The 15,736-nt window shown below is 39.1% G+C and overlaps 3 protein-coding genes across 3 annotated transcripts; 1 reads left to right on the top strand and 2 right to left on the bottom strand.

The window, feature by feature from the left end:
* Positions 1 to 271: 271 nt before the first annotated feature.
* On the bottom strand, positions 272 to 8,746 carry LOC110056768 (arginine-hydroxylase NDUFAF5, mitochondrial-like). Its single transcript, XM_089288024.1, has 11 exons — positions 8,451 to 8,746; positions 8,103 to 8,143; positions 6,996 to 7,059; positions 5,415 to 5,462; positions 4,787 to 4,890; positions 4,360 to 4,399; positions 3,681 to 3,791; positions 2,857 to 2,943; positions 2,152 to 2,296; positions 926 to 1,008; positions 272 to 654 (listed from the first exon to the last, which is right to left on the bottom strand). The coding sequence occupies exons 1-11, from the start codon at positions 8,631 to 8,633 to the stop codon at positions 580 to 582; spliced, it is 981 nt and encodes a 326-aa protein (XP_089144150.1). The 5' UTR covers positions 8,634 to 8,746; the 3' UTR covers positions 272 to 579.
* A 100-nt stretch (positions 8,747 to 8,846) lies between these two features.
* Positions 8,847 to 13,010, top strand: LOC110064870 (uncharacterized). Its single transcript, XM_020771974.2, has 3 exons — positions 8,847 to 10,096; positions 10,569 to 10,876; positions 11,960 to 13,010. The coding sequence occupies exons 1-3, from the start codon at positions 8,881 to 8,883 to the stop codon at positions 12,212 to 12,214; spliced, it is 1,779 nt and encodes a 592-aa protein (XP_020627633.2). The 5' UTR covers positions 8,847 to 8,880; the 3' UTR covers positions 12,215 to 13,010.
* LOC110064872 (serine hydrolase RBBP9-like) lies at positions 12,253 to 15,077 on the bottom strand. The gene is made up of 5 exons (XM_020771976.2): positions 14,895 to 15,077; positions 14,598 to 14,637; positions 13,729 to 13,834; positions 13,566 to 13,651; positions 12,253 to 13,064 (listed from the first exon to the last, which is right to left on the bottom strand). Exons 1-5 carry the CDS (start codon positions 14,988 to 14,990, stop codon positions 12,841 to 12,843), a joined length of 552 nt encoding a protein of 183 aa, XP_020627635.2. The 5' UTR covers positions 14,991 to 15,077; the 3' UTR covers positions 12,253 to 12,840.
* Between the last annotated feature and the right edge of the window lie 659 nt (positions 15,078 to 15,736).

Below are 15,736 nucleotides of genomic sequence, written 5' to 3'. Positions count from 1 at the left end.
ATTTCAACAGACTTCTGGGATTAATAGCAATGAATTTCAAAGGGTGTCGGGATGTGAATACCCTGGTCCCAGATGTTTTTCTTGATTTTTCTCTGCATGAGATGAGAAATTAAGAAAAACCTCAGAGACCAAGGTAGGACACGAAACTTGTGCATTGAAACAACAGGCAGACATTTGTTAGTGCAAGAAACTCATCTGTGGCCACAGTCCCTTGACTGATAAAAGCATTACCAGGGGCTATGATATTGAGCGAAAGAATTTGGTCCTGACGTAAATTTAACACAGTCTTTTTAATTCCCATCACCTGTCTGCATGACAAAGCATAATATCTGCACAAAGATATTTTGTCATTGATCACTGTTAGGAAAGCAGTAAAATTAGCATGTGCAGAAAAATAGTTTTCTTTAGTCCACATCCATTATTTTATGTTCACAACAGCCCTTGCAGCTGATATTCTCTGGAGCAAAGATGGTGGCATAAAACAAGTCTTTTGAGAAAGTAGGCATGGCTACATGTACTCCAGGCATTGTGATGAACCTACTGGCAGAATGTAGCACTCATCTGTGGAACATGATAGTTTTATTCCTTTGGTTTGTTCAGACTCGCTAAGTCACCAAAACTTGCCGTTGCAGAGCCACGTGTGGCAGCCTTTTGCTGAAAATTGACAGAGACAAGAATTAGTTTTTGAAACTTGTCCAGTGTGAAAGGCCACCAACTACACAGCATTAAATGATACCAATAAGGAAAAAAATATCATTACATATTACTACTAAGAGCCCTACTATGAGTACAGTGGAATAACATACTTATACGTTTGGTTTCTACATGCATTCCATACCAAAAATGCGTCATACCCAGCTTTTGTACGCATTGCAGACCTATGATTCAAGCCAACAAAATCAATATTGAGGGGTTAGTTGTTCACCTGGGATTCATGGGGCTTCCAACCAATCACATAAAGCACAAAGAATGTCACTGCTATGCCACCTTCTTCTAGACCATACATATCTGGAAAAAAACATGTCAAAGAAGAAGACAAGGTCTACTCAGGTCTACTTACTAGTTGCTAACTCTTGTTTAACTGGGCTCTATCTTTTATGCCATTAACATGCATGCTCCCCACAGACAAAGTTGGAATTTCTTGGGGGGGGGGGGGGGGGAGTTTCTCTAAGACCAAACAGTTTAAAGAAATGTATGAAGCTTAATTGAAATTTCCAGAGGGAGAGGGGTCTTGGAAAAAAAATGTGGGGAAAAGTGTGGGGTCGGTACAGATATTTCCTAGAACTACACATTGCAACTTTAACTTCCCTAATTTGGTTTTTGTTTGCTTCAATAAATCTTAGCTTTTGTCTCCTGATCACCAATGCAAAAGAATTATTAGTCTAAAATTTAGCCACTATATTGTTGACAAAAAAAAGTACCTCTGGGCACAGAGCAATCTGCAAGCGGGAGACCTACAATCATGGACAAAAGCAGTTGAGACACTTCCCGAAAAAAGACCTGTTTCGTTGAACGGGTGAGTTTTTCAACCTCCTATTTCCACATTTCGACCCCCTTTCCCCTTTTCAATGTTGTAACTACATGACAGTGACACGGAGCATAATTATTTCAACATTGAAAAGGGAGAGAGGGGGGTTTGGCTATCGACAAAAAATATGTTTTTTGTAATTATGGAAGGATGCTGATAGAAAGTGTTTGTTTTGCTCAAATGTGTCAACACTTTTGTCCATGATTGTAGCCACCAAGGTGGTTCTGAGGAAGATCTGTGTAATGCATGTGGAAAGACACTGGCCTAATGGTTAGTGTGCTAGGTTCTGGATCAAGCGGTCCAGGTTGGTCTTGGTCAATGCATTGTGTTCTTCTTAGGTGAGATACTTTACCCTCACAGTACCTCTCCCCACCAAGGTATATTAAATGGGTACTGGCAAATTTAATGCTGGGGTGCAAGTCCATGTAACCCTGCAATGAACTCTAGCATCCCATCCAGGGGGGAGTAGAACACTGTCTCCTAGGTGTTAGATTATACAGAAACTGGGATAAGCTCAGGCTGTGTAGAGCACTTTGCCCTATAGAGACGTTCACCTTTTTTACCGAATATCTACTGTGTGGACTTCTCCTTATAAACACACACTGGTTGAAAAAAATACTTACCCTGGTAAACAGAAGAAGCTGCTAGAATTGTGTCTCGGTGTAGCAATGTCTTTCTATTCCATGCGGCATTATTTTCACCCATTCCTTTGAGATCATGCATAAGTTCAAGCATGTTTGGATATCCTATTGTTATCTCATCAAAATCCTAAAAATATAAATATCAATTGATCTCTATTGTCATTCCTCAGTTTACATTCTAACAGTTAGACTGGCCTGCAGATAGTTAGTGCTAGTCTAGCTGTGCATGTCTATCAAGATCTAATTACAAAAATCAGCTAGTAATGGCTACCAATTATTATAACTCATAAAGGAAAACAATTTTAGCAGAACATGGTTAAATTTCAAACCAACCCTCTCACATTATCCAGGAGTCTCCTGGATACAGACCGATACTTCTGGTCTACCATACAGGTCACAAAATCTCCCAATACATAGGAAGGGTCACTTACACTTTTCACACTTCTTTTGCCTGTTCTTTTATATATATATTTTCAGGGGAACATGTTTACATTTGGATATTTGACAAAACTTTTGAAGTTAAACAACCATACTTGTACATATACTGAAACAACTTTTTCTAGAGTTGAGAAGGTAAAAATAGTGATCTCCAGAATTTCATTTTTTTTTTTTTTTTTAGGTTGGCATCTGTGTCATGTCTATTTAACATTAGAGTAATTTGTGAAATCAGAATCACAACCAACTTACCACTGTTGTCAGTGAGAATCCACTTCTTGTCAGCAGATTTCCAAGATCTCTAACTTCTGCAAATGGTGAAATATGAGCAGCAAATCCCTAAAGATATAAACATGCAAAAATTGTCATCCCCTCTGAGCCTTTCTAGTCTAATGCTTTTTTATTTCCAGTGTTTTCTATCCAGTGCAATTCCCTGACCAAATTTGTTACTTGCTACTGCATCTGTCCATCACTCTTGCCATCTATGTCCCCTGGTTTATATCTATTTATTTTGTTTCGTTGTGTATATTTACTCTTGTACCAAGTTTATGATATTTATGTGTGCCAATGTATTTGTTGTGCCTCTTTCCTGACTCTCACATTTTTAATTATTATAATTACAAGTCAACCAACTAGTTTAGCTTTTTAGTTATTTTGGGTGTTCCACTACTGTATGTACTGTACTGTTTTATTTATTTATTTATGATTATAATCTTGTAAATTCTTTTTAGTTGTTTACATTAGTAGAAATAAACTGTTGTTGTTGCTGGTCTGTAGATCTCACTAATTTTTCTTTTAATTTACTCTTTACTCCTGATATGATGATATCTCCTCATATCATATCCCTGATTATGATATGATCTCTAGATTTTTCTCTGATTGTCCCTCACTTGTGACCAACTAATCAACATCTCTTTAATATTTCAACAAACTTCACATTATTTTGCCACCAATTCTTTTCTAAAATTTGTTTCCATTTTAAGATCTTTTCTTTCATTTGTCTGAAAACCTCTACAGTAACCAATCTATCTCTGTCCACCCACCCTCTCTTATACATACATTTAGACTACACTTACCCCCTCCCTCTCAGTTTCAGCCAGCTGTAGTGAGGCTCTCAACTGGTAAAGTGAATCTCCACCAAACATGGCCCCAATAAAGACTCCATCCTCTTTCAGGCAGTGAATAATCTATAATGGAATTTAAATGCAACAAATTGAAAGTTGAAGTCCTCCTTCTGACCACTCTCATAAGTGGCGGTGACAGTTCAAAATATTCACAACCACCACATGGCAGGAAAAAACTTGAAATCCAGTTGCCCAGTGGGCCAGTACATTTCAGTTTTCAGTTGCCCCCAACAGGCACCCAACAAAAACGAGCAAAGTATGCTTGGATTTAAAATTTTAAAATCCATGCTTTCAAATCATTGTTTAGCTCATCTTGTGGTTATAAGTTTTGAAATTATTTTTGATTGGAAATTATCACTGGTTAACAACTACTGAGGCTAATTTGACTTTCCCACCGGACCAGCAAACTTTCTTTTTCACTTGCCCAAGAGCAGAATTTACTTGCCCTGGGCAATCAGACCTGGGTTTTTTCCTGCCCTGCACCACTGTGCAATCCTGGTTGTGATGTAAAACAAATTCTAAGTATGATTGAAAGCTCTGTTTGTAAATAGCTACTCCGACCTGTAAATTACAATCTTATGGTAATCAAACATAATCATGGCCTATCCCTTAGACACATGTATATCTGTACCTGTCTAAATGTTCCAGGTAAGTCATTAACCCAGTGAAGGCTGTGAAAGGAACAAAAATCAATGACAATAATTGAGGACATGCCAGGTAATTGTAAGATCACCCACTTTACATTAACCAGACTGAAGAAACTTTTTGCATCTAAAACAAAGTCACTCTCAATTGAAGGAGTACATGGAAAAAGAGCCTACTGTAAGTGATATCTGATAGACTGCAAGATTCTCCTAGCAAATTGCTTTTCACTTCCTTGAGATGAAAAGGAGAATTTGACATGAGAGCAAGAGTCACTTGGGGCTTTTTTCCATGCACCCTTTCAACTAGATCTTCTTCATGGAAAAACCTAAGAGTGACATTTCCACTTTCCACAACTTAGGTCTCAAGATGATTATCTTCTTGAAATATCTAATATTTGAATCTCAAATGCATACCTTAAACTACTAACAACAAGATCAAACGTGTTTTGAGAAAAAGGTAGGAATTCTTCATCTACCACAGCCTTTGGGGTTGGAAATTCACAAGGCTGGCATTGAGTCTAGGATAAAAAAACATAATTTACAGTAAACAAATTTTTTAAAGGACTGCTCCACATCAAAGTCCAATATGTTAGCAATCATTAAACACAAATTAGAGGATCTGCCATAAATTGTCTTTTGTGACTTAATTCTTACTAATATGTGCAGCAAGCATCACCTAGGAGAGGAAGAACAAGCCAAGTCTAGTTGAACATAAATTGGGAAGAGAGCAAATTGATGAAGTTGGTTCCACTACCCCCTTTAGGGCTCTATAAAAAATTTGAATTCCAGCTCAGAAAGTCTTAGGTTTCTATTTTAATGATTTAGAGAGGTGAAAGACTTGCCTGTGATCCCTTCACATCGAGTGAAAAGTTACTTGAAAGTCCAGAAGGAAATTAAATAACTGGAAGGCACTTTTTTCTAACCCAGGGCTCCCCCTCTCCATCAATTGCTTGTTCCTACCCCAATTTTAGCATGACCAGCAGGCGAGAAACTCTTAGCTGGTACTGAAATGTCTGCTGCTATGCAGGCTGTGCATTCTTACCAGCATATTTTCTGCCATATCAGTCATGACTAGAGTTCCCACTTGTTCCTACAAACATTTAAAACAACAGCTTTAAGTCAATGTAACCTCTTGGGTGCCTATATGACGTACTCAGTACATCATGATTTTACCCCTTAAGGTGCCTATATGACATACTGAGTATATCCAAATTTTAAGAGATCATAACCAGAAACAACTTCTATCGGTACCATGATTCATAGGAGGTTTATCAGGAGACTACTATATGTAATTTCGCATGGCTGTGACATCACATGGATATTAAATTATGTCAACCTCGCCAAAATTAACCACAATGAAGATAAATTTTATGACCTTTCAAAAAATTTATACAAGTCTATAGCTTCAGTGAAAAAGCTTATGGCATTTGAAGCTGTTTACTAGACACCAATTTTCAGTGAAAATGGTACACATGGCATATAACATACACAATGGTCAGGCACTCAAGGAGTTAAGCTAATGAAACACTTCTGGAAGTTTGGGAAAACAACAATACATGTTAAGCTTTGCTAATGAGAAAGAAAAACACGCAATCGTAAATCTGAAAGATTGTAATTACCAAGTTCTCTTAGTACCAAGTTTTGCACCATCCAGATCAAAATTCTTATTTTGGATTTATTTAGTTTTATTGTGCTTTGAACAGCCAGGTTCAGAGTTCTGTTTACTTTACAGGAGCTAGGTCATAGTTTGTGCACAGTTTGTGTAAGGTTTAACCTAACTTTTTACAGTTCGTCATTTGTAATCTGTGTTAATCTTCTGCATCCTTAAATATCCTTGTTCCTTTATGGTTTATTATTATCTCTTTTAATTAATAGTGTTTTTCTATCTTTGTTAGTGAACTCTCATTTTCATGTTTCCTTCAATTTAAAGCCAATTTTGTACATGGCTAATATAATTCAAAATGATGTGACTGGCCGGGCTCCTGATCATGTCCACAAGAGCATTTAGGTTTTCTTTTTCTCCAAGCTAACATATTGCTAAGACTGTTGCAATACCATGAGTATCCAAAGAACTCAGCTTTTAAATAACTTTTTGAAATAGCATCTCTAAGGAGCCAAGTTATCCCTTCCCCTTTCCTCCCATTTATCCTTTAATCATATCTATAACAAAATTCTTGATCATGATTGGCTCTCCACGCTCCTATTTGTCACATAAATCGGCACACAATCACATGGGTGTCCAGTTACAGGTGTCCAATTTGAACTTTTTGTACTTGGATACCTGTAATTGGATACCCTCGTGATTCGCACATCAATTACTTGTGCTTTAATGGCTTCCTTCTCAATGTTTTCTACAGTTTTCAAAGCTCATGAAAAGTACTACAGAGCATGTTCGCTCAAAACAAGTTCTCAAAAGGCATATTTTATTCCGAAATTTGTTATAGATATGACAAATTAGTAATTGGACCTTGTGTCATACAATTCAGGGAGTAATCACACGCGTAATTTCAAATTGGCCTCGCGCTTCATGCTCGTCCGATTTCAAAATTACTTGTGCGATTACTCCCTGAATTGCACTCCACTTGGTCCAATTACTATTACTAATGTTGATTAATTTACAAACCTTTGTTAGGTATTTTGAAATATGCCCTCGTCCACATCCAAGATCCAGAGCCATTGGAAAATACCTGAGAAAAAAATAATATTTTGTGTGATTTCAAAGTACCTCAGTCACTATTTTGTGTGATTTACGCAGTTTCCTTACAGTCTCATTCATTGTCTGATCTGAAAAATATTCACTCCATTTTGGCGCATAGGCCACTGACGAATATTGCTTCCATTCCCTTCTGTCCCTGACCAGGTGTTTTATCTCAGTCCATGTGTAGCCTTTTGACTGAACAGGATACTACATCATTCATTGTACATGCAGGTTATTTACAAACTCTTCAGACTTGTGATACAATGTTGATCATCTTGTCATGAGCATGGGATGGTCAGAAAAAGAAATATCAAGAATCCCCAGTAAGCTACTGAAAACTCTCAGAGAGCTGCAGGCCTGGACAGAACTAGTCGAGACAAATTGAAACAGTATTCCTTCATTTTACCGTTCTACTGAAAATTCCAAAGCATTGTCAATTGATGAATGGTGGAGCAATGGAGCAATGTTGTTTGGGATAAGACAAGAATTGTGTCCATTGTTTTCCAGACCAAAACAACACTGACTGGGTACAGACACAGTTGTGTGAGGTAAAATAAAGGTAAGGTCTACATACGAGCCAACTGGCCCATCAGGCTAGAGCCCATTCCGATTTCTGTAGCATATTTTTACCCCCAGCATTAAATTCCCCAGTACCCATTTATACACCTCGATAGAGACAGGCATTGCGAGAGTAAAGTGTCTTGCCCAAGAAAACAACCCAATGTCTCCAGCTAGGACTTGAACCTGGACTGTTTGATCCAGAATTGAGTGCACTAACCATGAGGCCATCACTCCTAATGAGTGGAGACAGGGGAGGCCAGGCAACTTTGATGTGATTTGATTATAATGTAGTATCACATGCATCTAAAACATTAATAAAACTGTCTCAGCAGTTTTCTCCAGGGTTGTAGGTCATTTTACTAGGTTTTATCATGATATGCATCCTGCCTATACTATAAGGATCAGCAGATCAAGGATTAGCTCAAGGTCTGGTTCCCGCGCTGCATCCTCTACTAAAACAAAAAGGTTTACCTGGCAACATCTCCTATTCTATCAACCATTCTTTCAGCAACCTAACAGGAGAAATTTTTTGTCAAATGAGTAATTCCAGAAAATATCCATGCCCTCCCATTGTGGAGGGGTTGGAGTGAGGAGGCAATCAGGAAAAGACCAGACTGAAAGCATCACAAAGAACTGTCAGCTCTATATTCCTAATTGTGCATTTGCCCACCCCTAGACCCCACCCACAAGAGGGGATCAATAGTTTGCATTATATGTCATGCTTTGAATCTAGCCCAGTATAAAGGGAAAGTATCAAACGGCAATGCTTATCATATAAAACTTAACTACTGTGAGAAACAATGTCATTCATTTTCATACTTCATCTTTTAGATAGTCGTAGACAGCGACATTTTCAGCAAGGGCTGCCCTGTTCTTTTGCCTTCTCTTTGCTTTCCTATCAAACACGTTCATAATAGTCTCATCTTGCCTTCTTGAACTAAAACATCTCCTTAGACTAGAGTGCCTGAACAAATGCAAAGAGACAAGCTTGTGGTAGGACATTGTAAAATTCACTCAGCAACAAGCAAATATAACAGTTAAGGAGGCCATTTGGCCAAAAGAAGAGCCATGTTTTTCAAGTAAACTTGGCCACCATGATGAACGAGATTCCACTGGGGAATCTGGGGCGAGTAGCTTGGTAACCATTCAAGTTAAGGGCTGGTTACCAAGTCGAGGCGGGAAGGCGGGAAAATTAGAAAAATTTACGGGATCGCCAAGATACAATTTTATTTATGATTTTTCTTTTGTCATGTTTAAGGAGTATGTTACTTCGCTAAGGAAATACATCCAAGAGCGTACAAATGGGAAATGTGTTCCCCCGTGGAATTGGCTTTTCATCAAACTCGCTTCGCTTCTATCCCGCTATCCCTCTGGTATTACAAAGGCCATCATTTTGGCGGAGATTCAACAGTCTTGGAATCAACACAGTCAGTTTCACGGGCGTTTAGATGGGCAGAAAGCACGAAAGATTTCTGTTGATTCGGTGTTTGAAAGCCGGCACATTGGCTACGAATCAATCCTCGAAGCAGCTGTTGACAATATCGAGACGGTACCAGGAACTCATACAAAGAGTGCTGTTTTGAGAGATATTCATAAGCGAAAGAATACTTTGGGAATGTACCTTCATCAGAAGCTTTATCAGTTGCAAGCAACGTCTGTGAAAAACCTCACTCTCCGATTCACAAGTTGTCGTTTAATTCAAGGCAAAAGCAGATCCTCCGCAGGTCCTAAAGTTCATCTTCTTCCTTCGGAAAATGTTGTTATTCTGTGTCGAGAAGGTGAACTAGCGCGATTTGGGAAATTTTCATCACTCGAGGGAATCTATGAAAATCCGTTCCCGCACTACGGCCACAACATCAAAGTCGAAGTCGCCGATTTGGGATTCGAAGAAGCAGTCCATTTTGCTAATGGCCAGACGAGCATTAAACGTTTTGTCAAAGTCGTTGACTGTTATGGCGTCCATGTGAATTTGTGCTTGTGGGATGAGCAGCTTTCCGTTGCTAACTTGTTTAAAGAAGGTGACACTTTAGCCATCCAACAACCCTTTGTGGTCCCAAACCAGGAAGAAATGTTTATACTAGAATATGGTCCTGCAACAGTTATTTTTTGCATGTCACATGATCCAGAGCAGGAAATTGTCCCAAGTCAAATCTCCAGTACCCAGGGGACCCCTGTAAGTGTTACAAAAGACAGCCAAGGGATGCTGGATTATTCCACATTTCCTGAGCAAATCTTTTTGAGTGATATCAGGTCGAGCATGACAAGAGTGACCATATTCTGCACCATAACTAATGTGGGTACCATGGAGGTCTACACACAACAGCAGGTCGTGGGACATAAGTTCGTTCTTGCTGTCAGTGATAACACTGGATGTCAGACGATTACAGTTTATGATCACACTAGAAGTTACCACAATTCACTCTATGTGCACCAGAGCATTATACTGGAGAACGTACACACCTCAGGTATGGGAAAAATAAAGGCTTGCATAACAACAAAGGATTAGTATATTAAATGGCAGAACTCTCAGGGATCACTCTTGTGGGAAGTCACTTTACTCTTACAGTGCGTCTCCCCTCCTCTCCTCCAAATCTTCCTATTTTTTAAATCCCTACATGCCAGAATTTTCTTACCCCAAATTCCCCCAAAAAATGTGCAATCCCATTCTACTAACTCTATTGAAAATTCCACCCCATGATAGTTAATCCACTCGTGAAAATGTGACCCCATCCAGTGGTACAGGTACATCCCCATTAGCCTATTCCAAGGAAGTATCCTCCCCCCTCCACCCATGTCCTTCTCAGCCTAGACGGAAACCAGTTTGGGTTGACAAACATGGAAGGTCATACTATGACCAGTAGCACTTGCAACTGAGACAGTAGACATTCACAATGATTGAGTTTTATTTTTTTATTTTATTTTTTTTTCATTTTACAGGTTCTAGTTCATCGAGAGGCTTAACCCTAGAAACATATAATGGAGGAAAGGTCTGGAACATTAGTGCAATGACAGGATGGCTCGCTACCAAATGTCTGTCATCTCCAGTCCCAGTCAAAGAAGTCATCAACTTTGAACACTGCGTGTGTCAAGCTGTCGTCACACAAGTCAACAGTGTGGGTAGCAGTCATGTAATTAGGGTTCACATGTCCTGCCGTAGTGAGGTCAATGGCTGCACAGGGCAGTTCTGCTGTCAGAAATGTGGCATTACTCATTTAAATGAAATGCTTAACAAGCCTGGTCAACAGGTGAGAATTGATAAGAATATCAGGGTACTTTCATATGGTAGTGTTTCACCATCTTTGGTTATCAAGACAAGGCTGTTACGGTGTAGTTAACATAATTTGCTTACTGTAATCAGGGCTTGAAAAAAGTATGTCTGTCATCCAGGACGAGAAGATTTTCATTCTGGGCAGGTAACTCTTCATTCTCACTCGCCCGAACGGCAAGGGATCAGGCAATTCATCTGCCAACTTGATCACTAAAAGAACAGACTAAAACTTGCCCAGGGCTAGCAAAATTTGAGATCTACTTGTCTCAAGGGCAAACAAGAATTCAAGTTTTTTTCAAGAATTCAAGTTTCTTTTCAAACCCAAGACAATGTTAAAGTTTACACTACAGTGATTTTCAATGCAGAACCTGCTATAGGCTGCAAACAGCTGTTTTAGCCAGGGGTGGGGAAACTGACCGGCTATGAGGGTGATTTTGATCACTTGGACTGGGTTGTTCGAAAGCCGGTTAACTCTAGCCCAGGATTAAAAGTTAACCAAAATATCAATTTTTGTTGGATAAAAAATTTAATGTTTTTCATTGCTTATGTATTGTGCAGTTCAAGATTATTCAAACTCAAAACTGAAAGACAAGCAATGTAATAATGATATTTTAACGGGAAGCTTTCTCACCCGTAGGTGATCTACAGAAAGGTCCCGATCCAAAATGTAAACAGAAAACCTCACCGAAAAGTTATAAAATTGAAATCAAGATTCTCGCTAATCCTGGGTTAACTTAATAGGGCTTTGAACAACCCAGCCCTGATGTGACTGTCTTACTCATAAAGAAGTTTAATTCAAAAAGTTTTGCCTGCCTGTGAAAACCAGTCACCCTCCTACTGGAAAAGTCAACAAAACCCCTAATTTTAGCAAGCTGGAATGGTCGCTAGTGGGAAGTCTCCCTTAAAGTTATTGAATTACATAGTTGTGTGGGAAATTCTACGATTTTTGTAGTGGTCACTCATTAAATGTAGTGTCAAAAAGGCTCCACGGCACTGGTATCTACAAATATTTGAAAATAAAAAAAAAATGATTTAGAAAATAATACCCATTTCCCAACAGAAATCACCTTCAATTCACTGGAAGTGGGAATACAACCTGAGTCTTGAATTACATGACCCTGAAAGTAGCATAGAGGCATGTTTGACAGATAAGACAGCAGAACAGTTGCTCCAGATGACTGCTTCACAGTTTGCAGAACATGTCAAGAACACTCAAGAGCAAGTGCTGGAATCAGCATTAGCACAAGAATGTCTGTTTGGTATTTCATCTTTTAGAGGCAGACATCAGATTGATGCCATTTGTCTGGCAAGTTGAAAAAAGTACCGGTATTAAAAGCTTCTGGAGACTACACATACATTCAGTGTATGTTTATTTGGGTAATCTGTGTTTGTATGTTTGTTTCACTGAACATTCTGCATATCTTATTTGTCAAGTTTAACACGTTTATGTTCAATGTTACGCATGCTCCATTTGAATTTATATATTGCAATGCTTGTCAATTGTGTAATGCATAAAATTTAGAGTTGTGTAACATAGCTAAAATTACCAGTTGTAAAAACAACCAAGCTAACCAGATTTCAGTCATGTTTGCTAACCAGTTATTTGCTGAGGATTTTACCTGAAAGTTTGCTTCAAAGTACATCAATTACGGAGGCAGTCAAAAAGTAAGTTTTCAGTTGGTTTATAACTTATATTTACATTAATTTCCTGTTTGTTTTGAACACTTGAAAGGCCAAATACGAGCATAGGTTTTTTTTGTATAGTGTACATCACATTGTATTATTAAATTAAATATGGTTCTTCCTCCATGTTGGCATCTTTGAGCTTTTGTTCAACGGAACAATAATCATTATTACGCTGACATAATTGCACGATATTAATATTCATTTCTGTGTAAGATTACTATAATATTTATTGTTACAAGTAAACAAACATTAACTTCAGCTTTGCTGTAACTTGCTCATCAGTTTGTTGACGAGTTCAGGAAAAGCCATTGACATAAAGTGTCCTTTTTCAGCAAATTGGTGAAACTCAGCAGCTGTCCCTTCAGCAACTTGTTCCTGCTCACTGAATGGAATAAAAGGGTCATCTGTTGAACCAAACTGCATAATCCACTGTGTGTTTTGTTTGACTTGTTCCCATTGCCAGGGACGGTTGTAATAGCCTGAAATCAAGGACAAAATGTAACACATTGCAATCAGTGGGACAGGACATGGGTGAGTGATGTGTTAGAAAATAGCCCAAAGAAATTACATGCATGAAGTGACTGGTAGTATTTCTACTTCCCCATGGATGGGCTGGTAGTCCATCGCAGGGTTACCCCCAGCATTAAATCTGCTGACCCATTTATACATGGAGAGAGGCACTGTGAGAGTAAAGTGTCTTGCCCAAGAAAACAACACAATGTCCCTGGCCAGGGCTCGAACCCAGACCACTCAATCCAGAGACAAGCTAGCCTGATTCTCTGACGGTCCAGGTCATTCGCGGCCACGTACTCTCTCTCCATGGCTGTGAATGATCTGGACCGTCTGAGAATCAGGCTAGAGGCAAGTGCACTAACCACGAGGCCAATGCCCCTCCACAAATCAAACAAGCAATGAAACGCAAATCAGATGCAATGAAAGCAATGGCCATTTTTGTAATGACAATAAGCAAACTTTCTTACCACTAGCTTTCTCATTGGCATCTCCCAGATCTGTAACACAGGCAGATACCAGAACCAGACCATGAACAGAATGATTTTCTGCATACCTAAGTTTAAACAAAACATTGCTTATAAAAAATACAAAATATGATTTTATTATTGTGACTTCACAAGCTTGGATCACCTCAAGGCAGCTTGTGCCCCAGAGCTGTGTCCAATAATGACTGTATTACTGTCACAGTTAAGGTGTTGCTCCATGAACGGGATCCATATTGCTTCACGTACCTGCACTGTAAAAATTATGAACGAAGTCAAATGTTGCCATCATTGATAACTTCATTATTAATTCAAAAACACACTTCAAGAGATGGTTATGCATTTACAGGGAACACACTTGTCTTGTTATAACATTCTTTAATGTATAAACCTCAAAACATGTTTAATGTTTTGTACATCTATATACTGCTACAACAGCAGACTTAACAAATTACTGGACAATCTATCCGTCTTCTGGATAGGAACACTTACCAAATCTCTTCAACAATATCTTTTTAAAGGGGGAGGGGGGTGTAAAATGTTGATAGGTTTTTTCATGGTTAAATTGGGACATTTCATTTATATCCCTACCCCCTACCCCCTACCCCCTCCCCTCTATAAAGGACAGATGTATGCTCCTTTGAAAAAAATTTCTGATAGAACTTGTGTCAGAGGTTGCCCTCCATAGAAGGGGAAATGGTGTTGCAGATAAAAAATGGAATGTCCCATTCAAAGGCCATGTTTGGGGTGGAAGCCCAGGAAGTCTAAGGGGAGGGACCCCATATGAGAAGCACGGGGTTGCTCATCGCAAATTTTGAAAAGAGCTCCTAAGAGGTACCAACAAGGTACAACATGCACCCCCATCCTTTTTATATGAAAGTCCCCCCGGGAGTGGAAGTGCAGTGTACGTTCAATACTGACGTTTACTTAAGTTCAGTTCTGGCTCTCTCTCTGCCACAGTTTTTGAATTCGAAACTCGGTTTGCAGAAACCTCTTTTGCTAGCTATGTCTACCTACCTGGATCAGGCATATTCTTCAGCAGACAGTCCACGTCTTTCTTAAAGAATAATAATTGGACACTTTTTCCTCAGTTTGAATTTTTACGTTGAAAGGTAAAGCAACAAAATTGACGCGATACAGGATATTTGCGGGGAAATCAATGGGATATTAAGAAAAGAAAAAACAAGATATCGAGTAGGAGAATCGTTAATTTTCGCCCCTGGAATTAACGGACACTTGGGCCAAAAATTAACGGGATGTGGGGTACACAGACCCCTCTTTATTTAATGCACGTTGTTTAAAACGTTTCCTCACCTCTCTGAGTTTGTCTCTTAGCCAGCCATACCAGTTGCTGTGTTCGACATCACCTCCACCATTACCAGGAACGATAACAATTTTTACTTTACTCATTTGAACAGGATAAGCCGCACGCTATTAAGAACTAAGCCTGAAAAAAAGACGCCATTTTCATTTTTGTCGAGAGGGGACTGGTTTCTCGTACCCAGGGCCCAGATAGTAAACCCAAAGATTAACTAAGAGGATAAAGTAACGACTACCCGAAAGTAACGTCAAAAAATTGTGCCCGCTGGTAAATTCCGAAAGTAGCCGTTGAACTCCCCCCCTCCCTCACCCCCAAAGTGGCAAGCCCACTCCAACCCCCACTAAAATAGCGAGAACAAGATTCAAAAGGATATTTCTTTGTCTTACCAATAGTCAAGGGAAAGTTGCGTATGGTACTATAGTTGCTAATTATAATAACGGCACTCTAGAAAAAGGGAAGGTATCGCTTATGCCACGAAACGTTGTGAAATGTCACTTCGTGCTTTATCCGTTCATGTTGCGCGTTCATATTGCGCTTTTTTAAAACAAAACCGGTAGAATTTTCATGAAACAGGAACGTACTTACAGGAAATTTAGAATTGAAAACTCTGTGCCATTTTCAACAGCCGCGCGTATTTAAAGGCGAACGTTTCCTTTAAAAATTGAAAACTCGACCAGCGCACTGAGATAGCAGATTAAGGGTCTTGAAGTAGAATCGTACTAGCTTTCCAGCCGATCAACCACACGACCTACACATAAAGAGCCCCATGTGACAGCAACAAAGGTAAACTTAAACTGGAACGAAGAATTTCATCTTATGTTGTAAGGGCTGTTTT

Source organism: Orbicella faveolata, unplaced genomic scaffold, assembly GCF_042242905.1.
Source record: "Orbicella faveolata isolate gen_17 unplaced genomic scaffold, um_ofav_v1 contig_15, whole genome shotgun sequence".
Taxonomy (NCBI): domain Eukaryota; kingdom Metazoa; phylum Cnidaria; class Anthozoa; order Scleractinia; family Merulinidae; genus Orbicella; species Orbicella faveolata.
The sequence above is the reverse complement of the archived record's forward strand: the minus strand, read 5'-3'. Positions and strand labels throughout refer to the sequence as shown.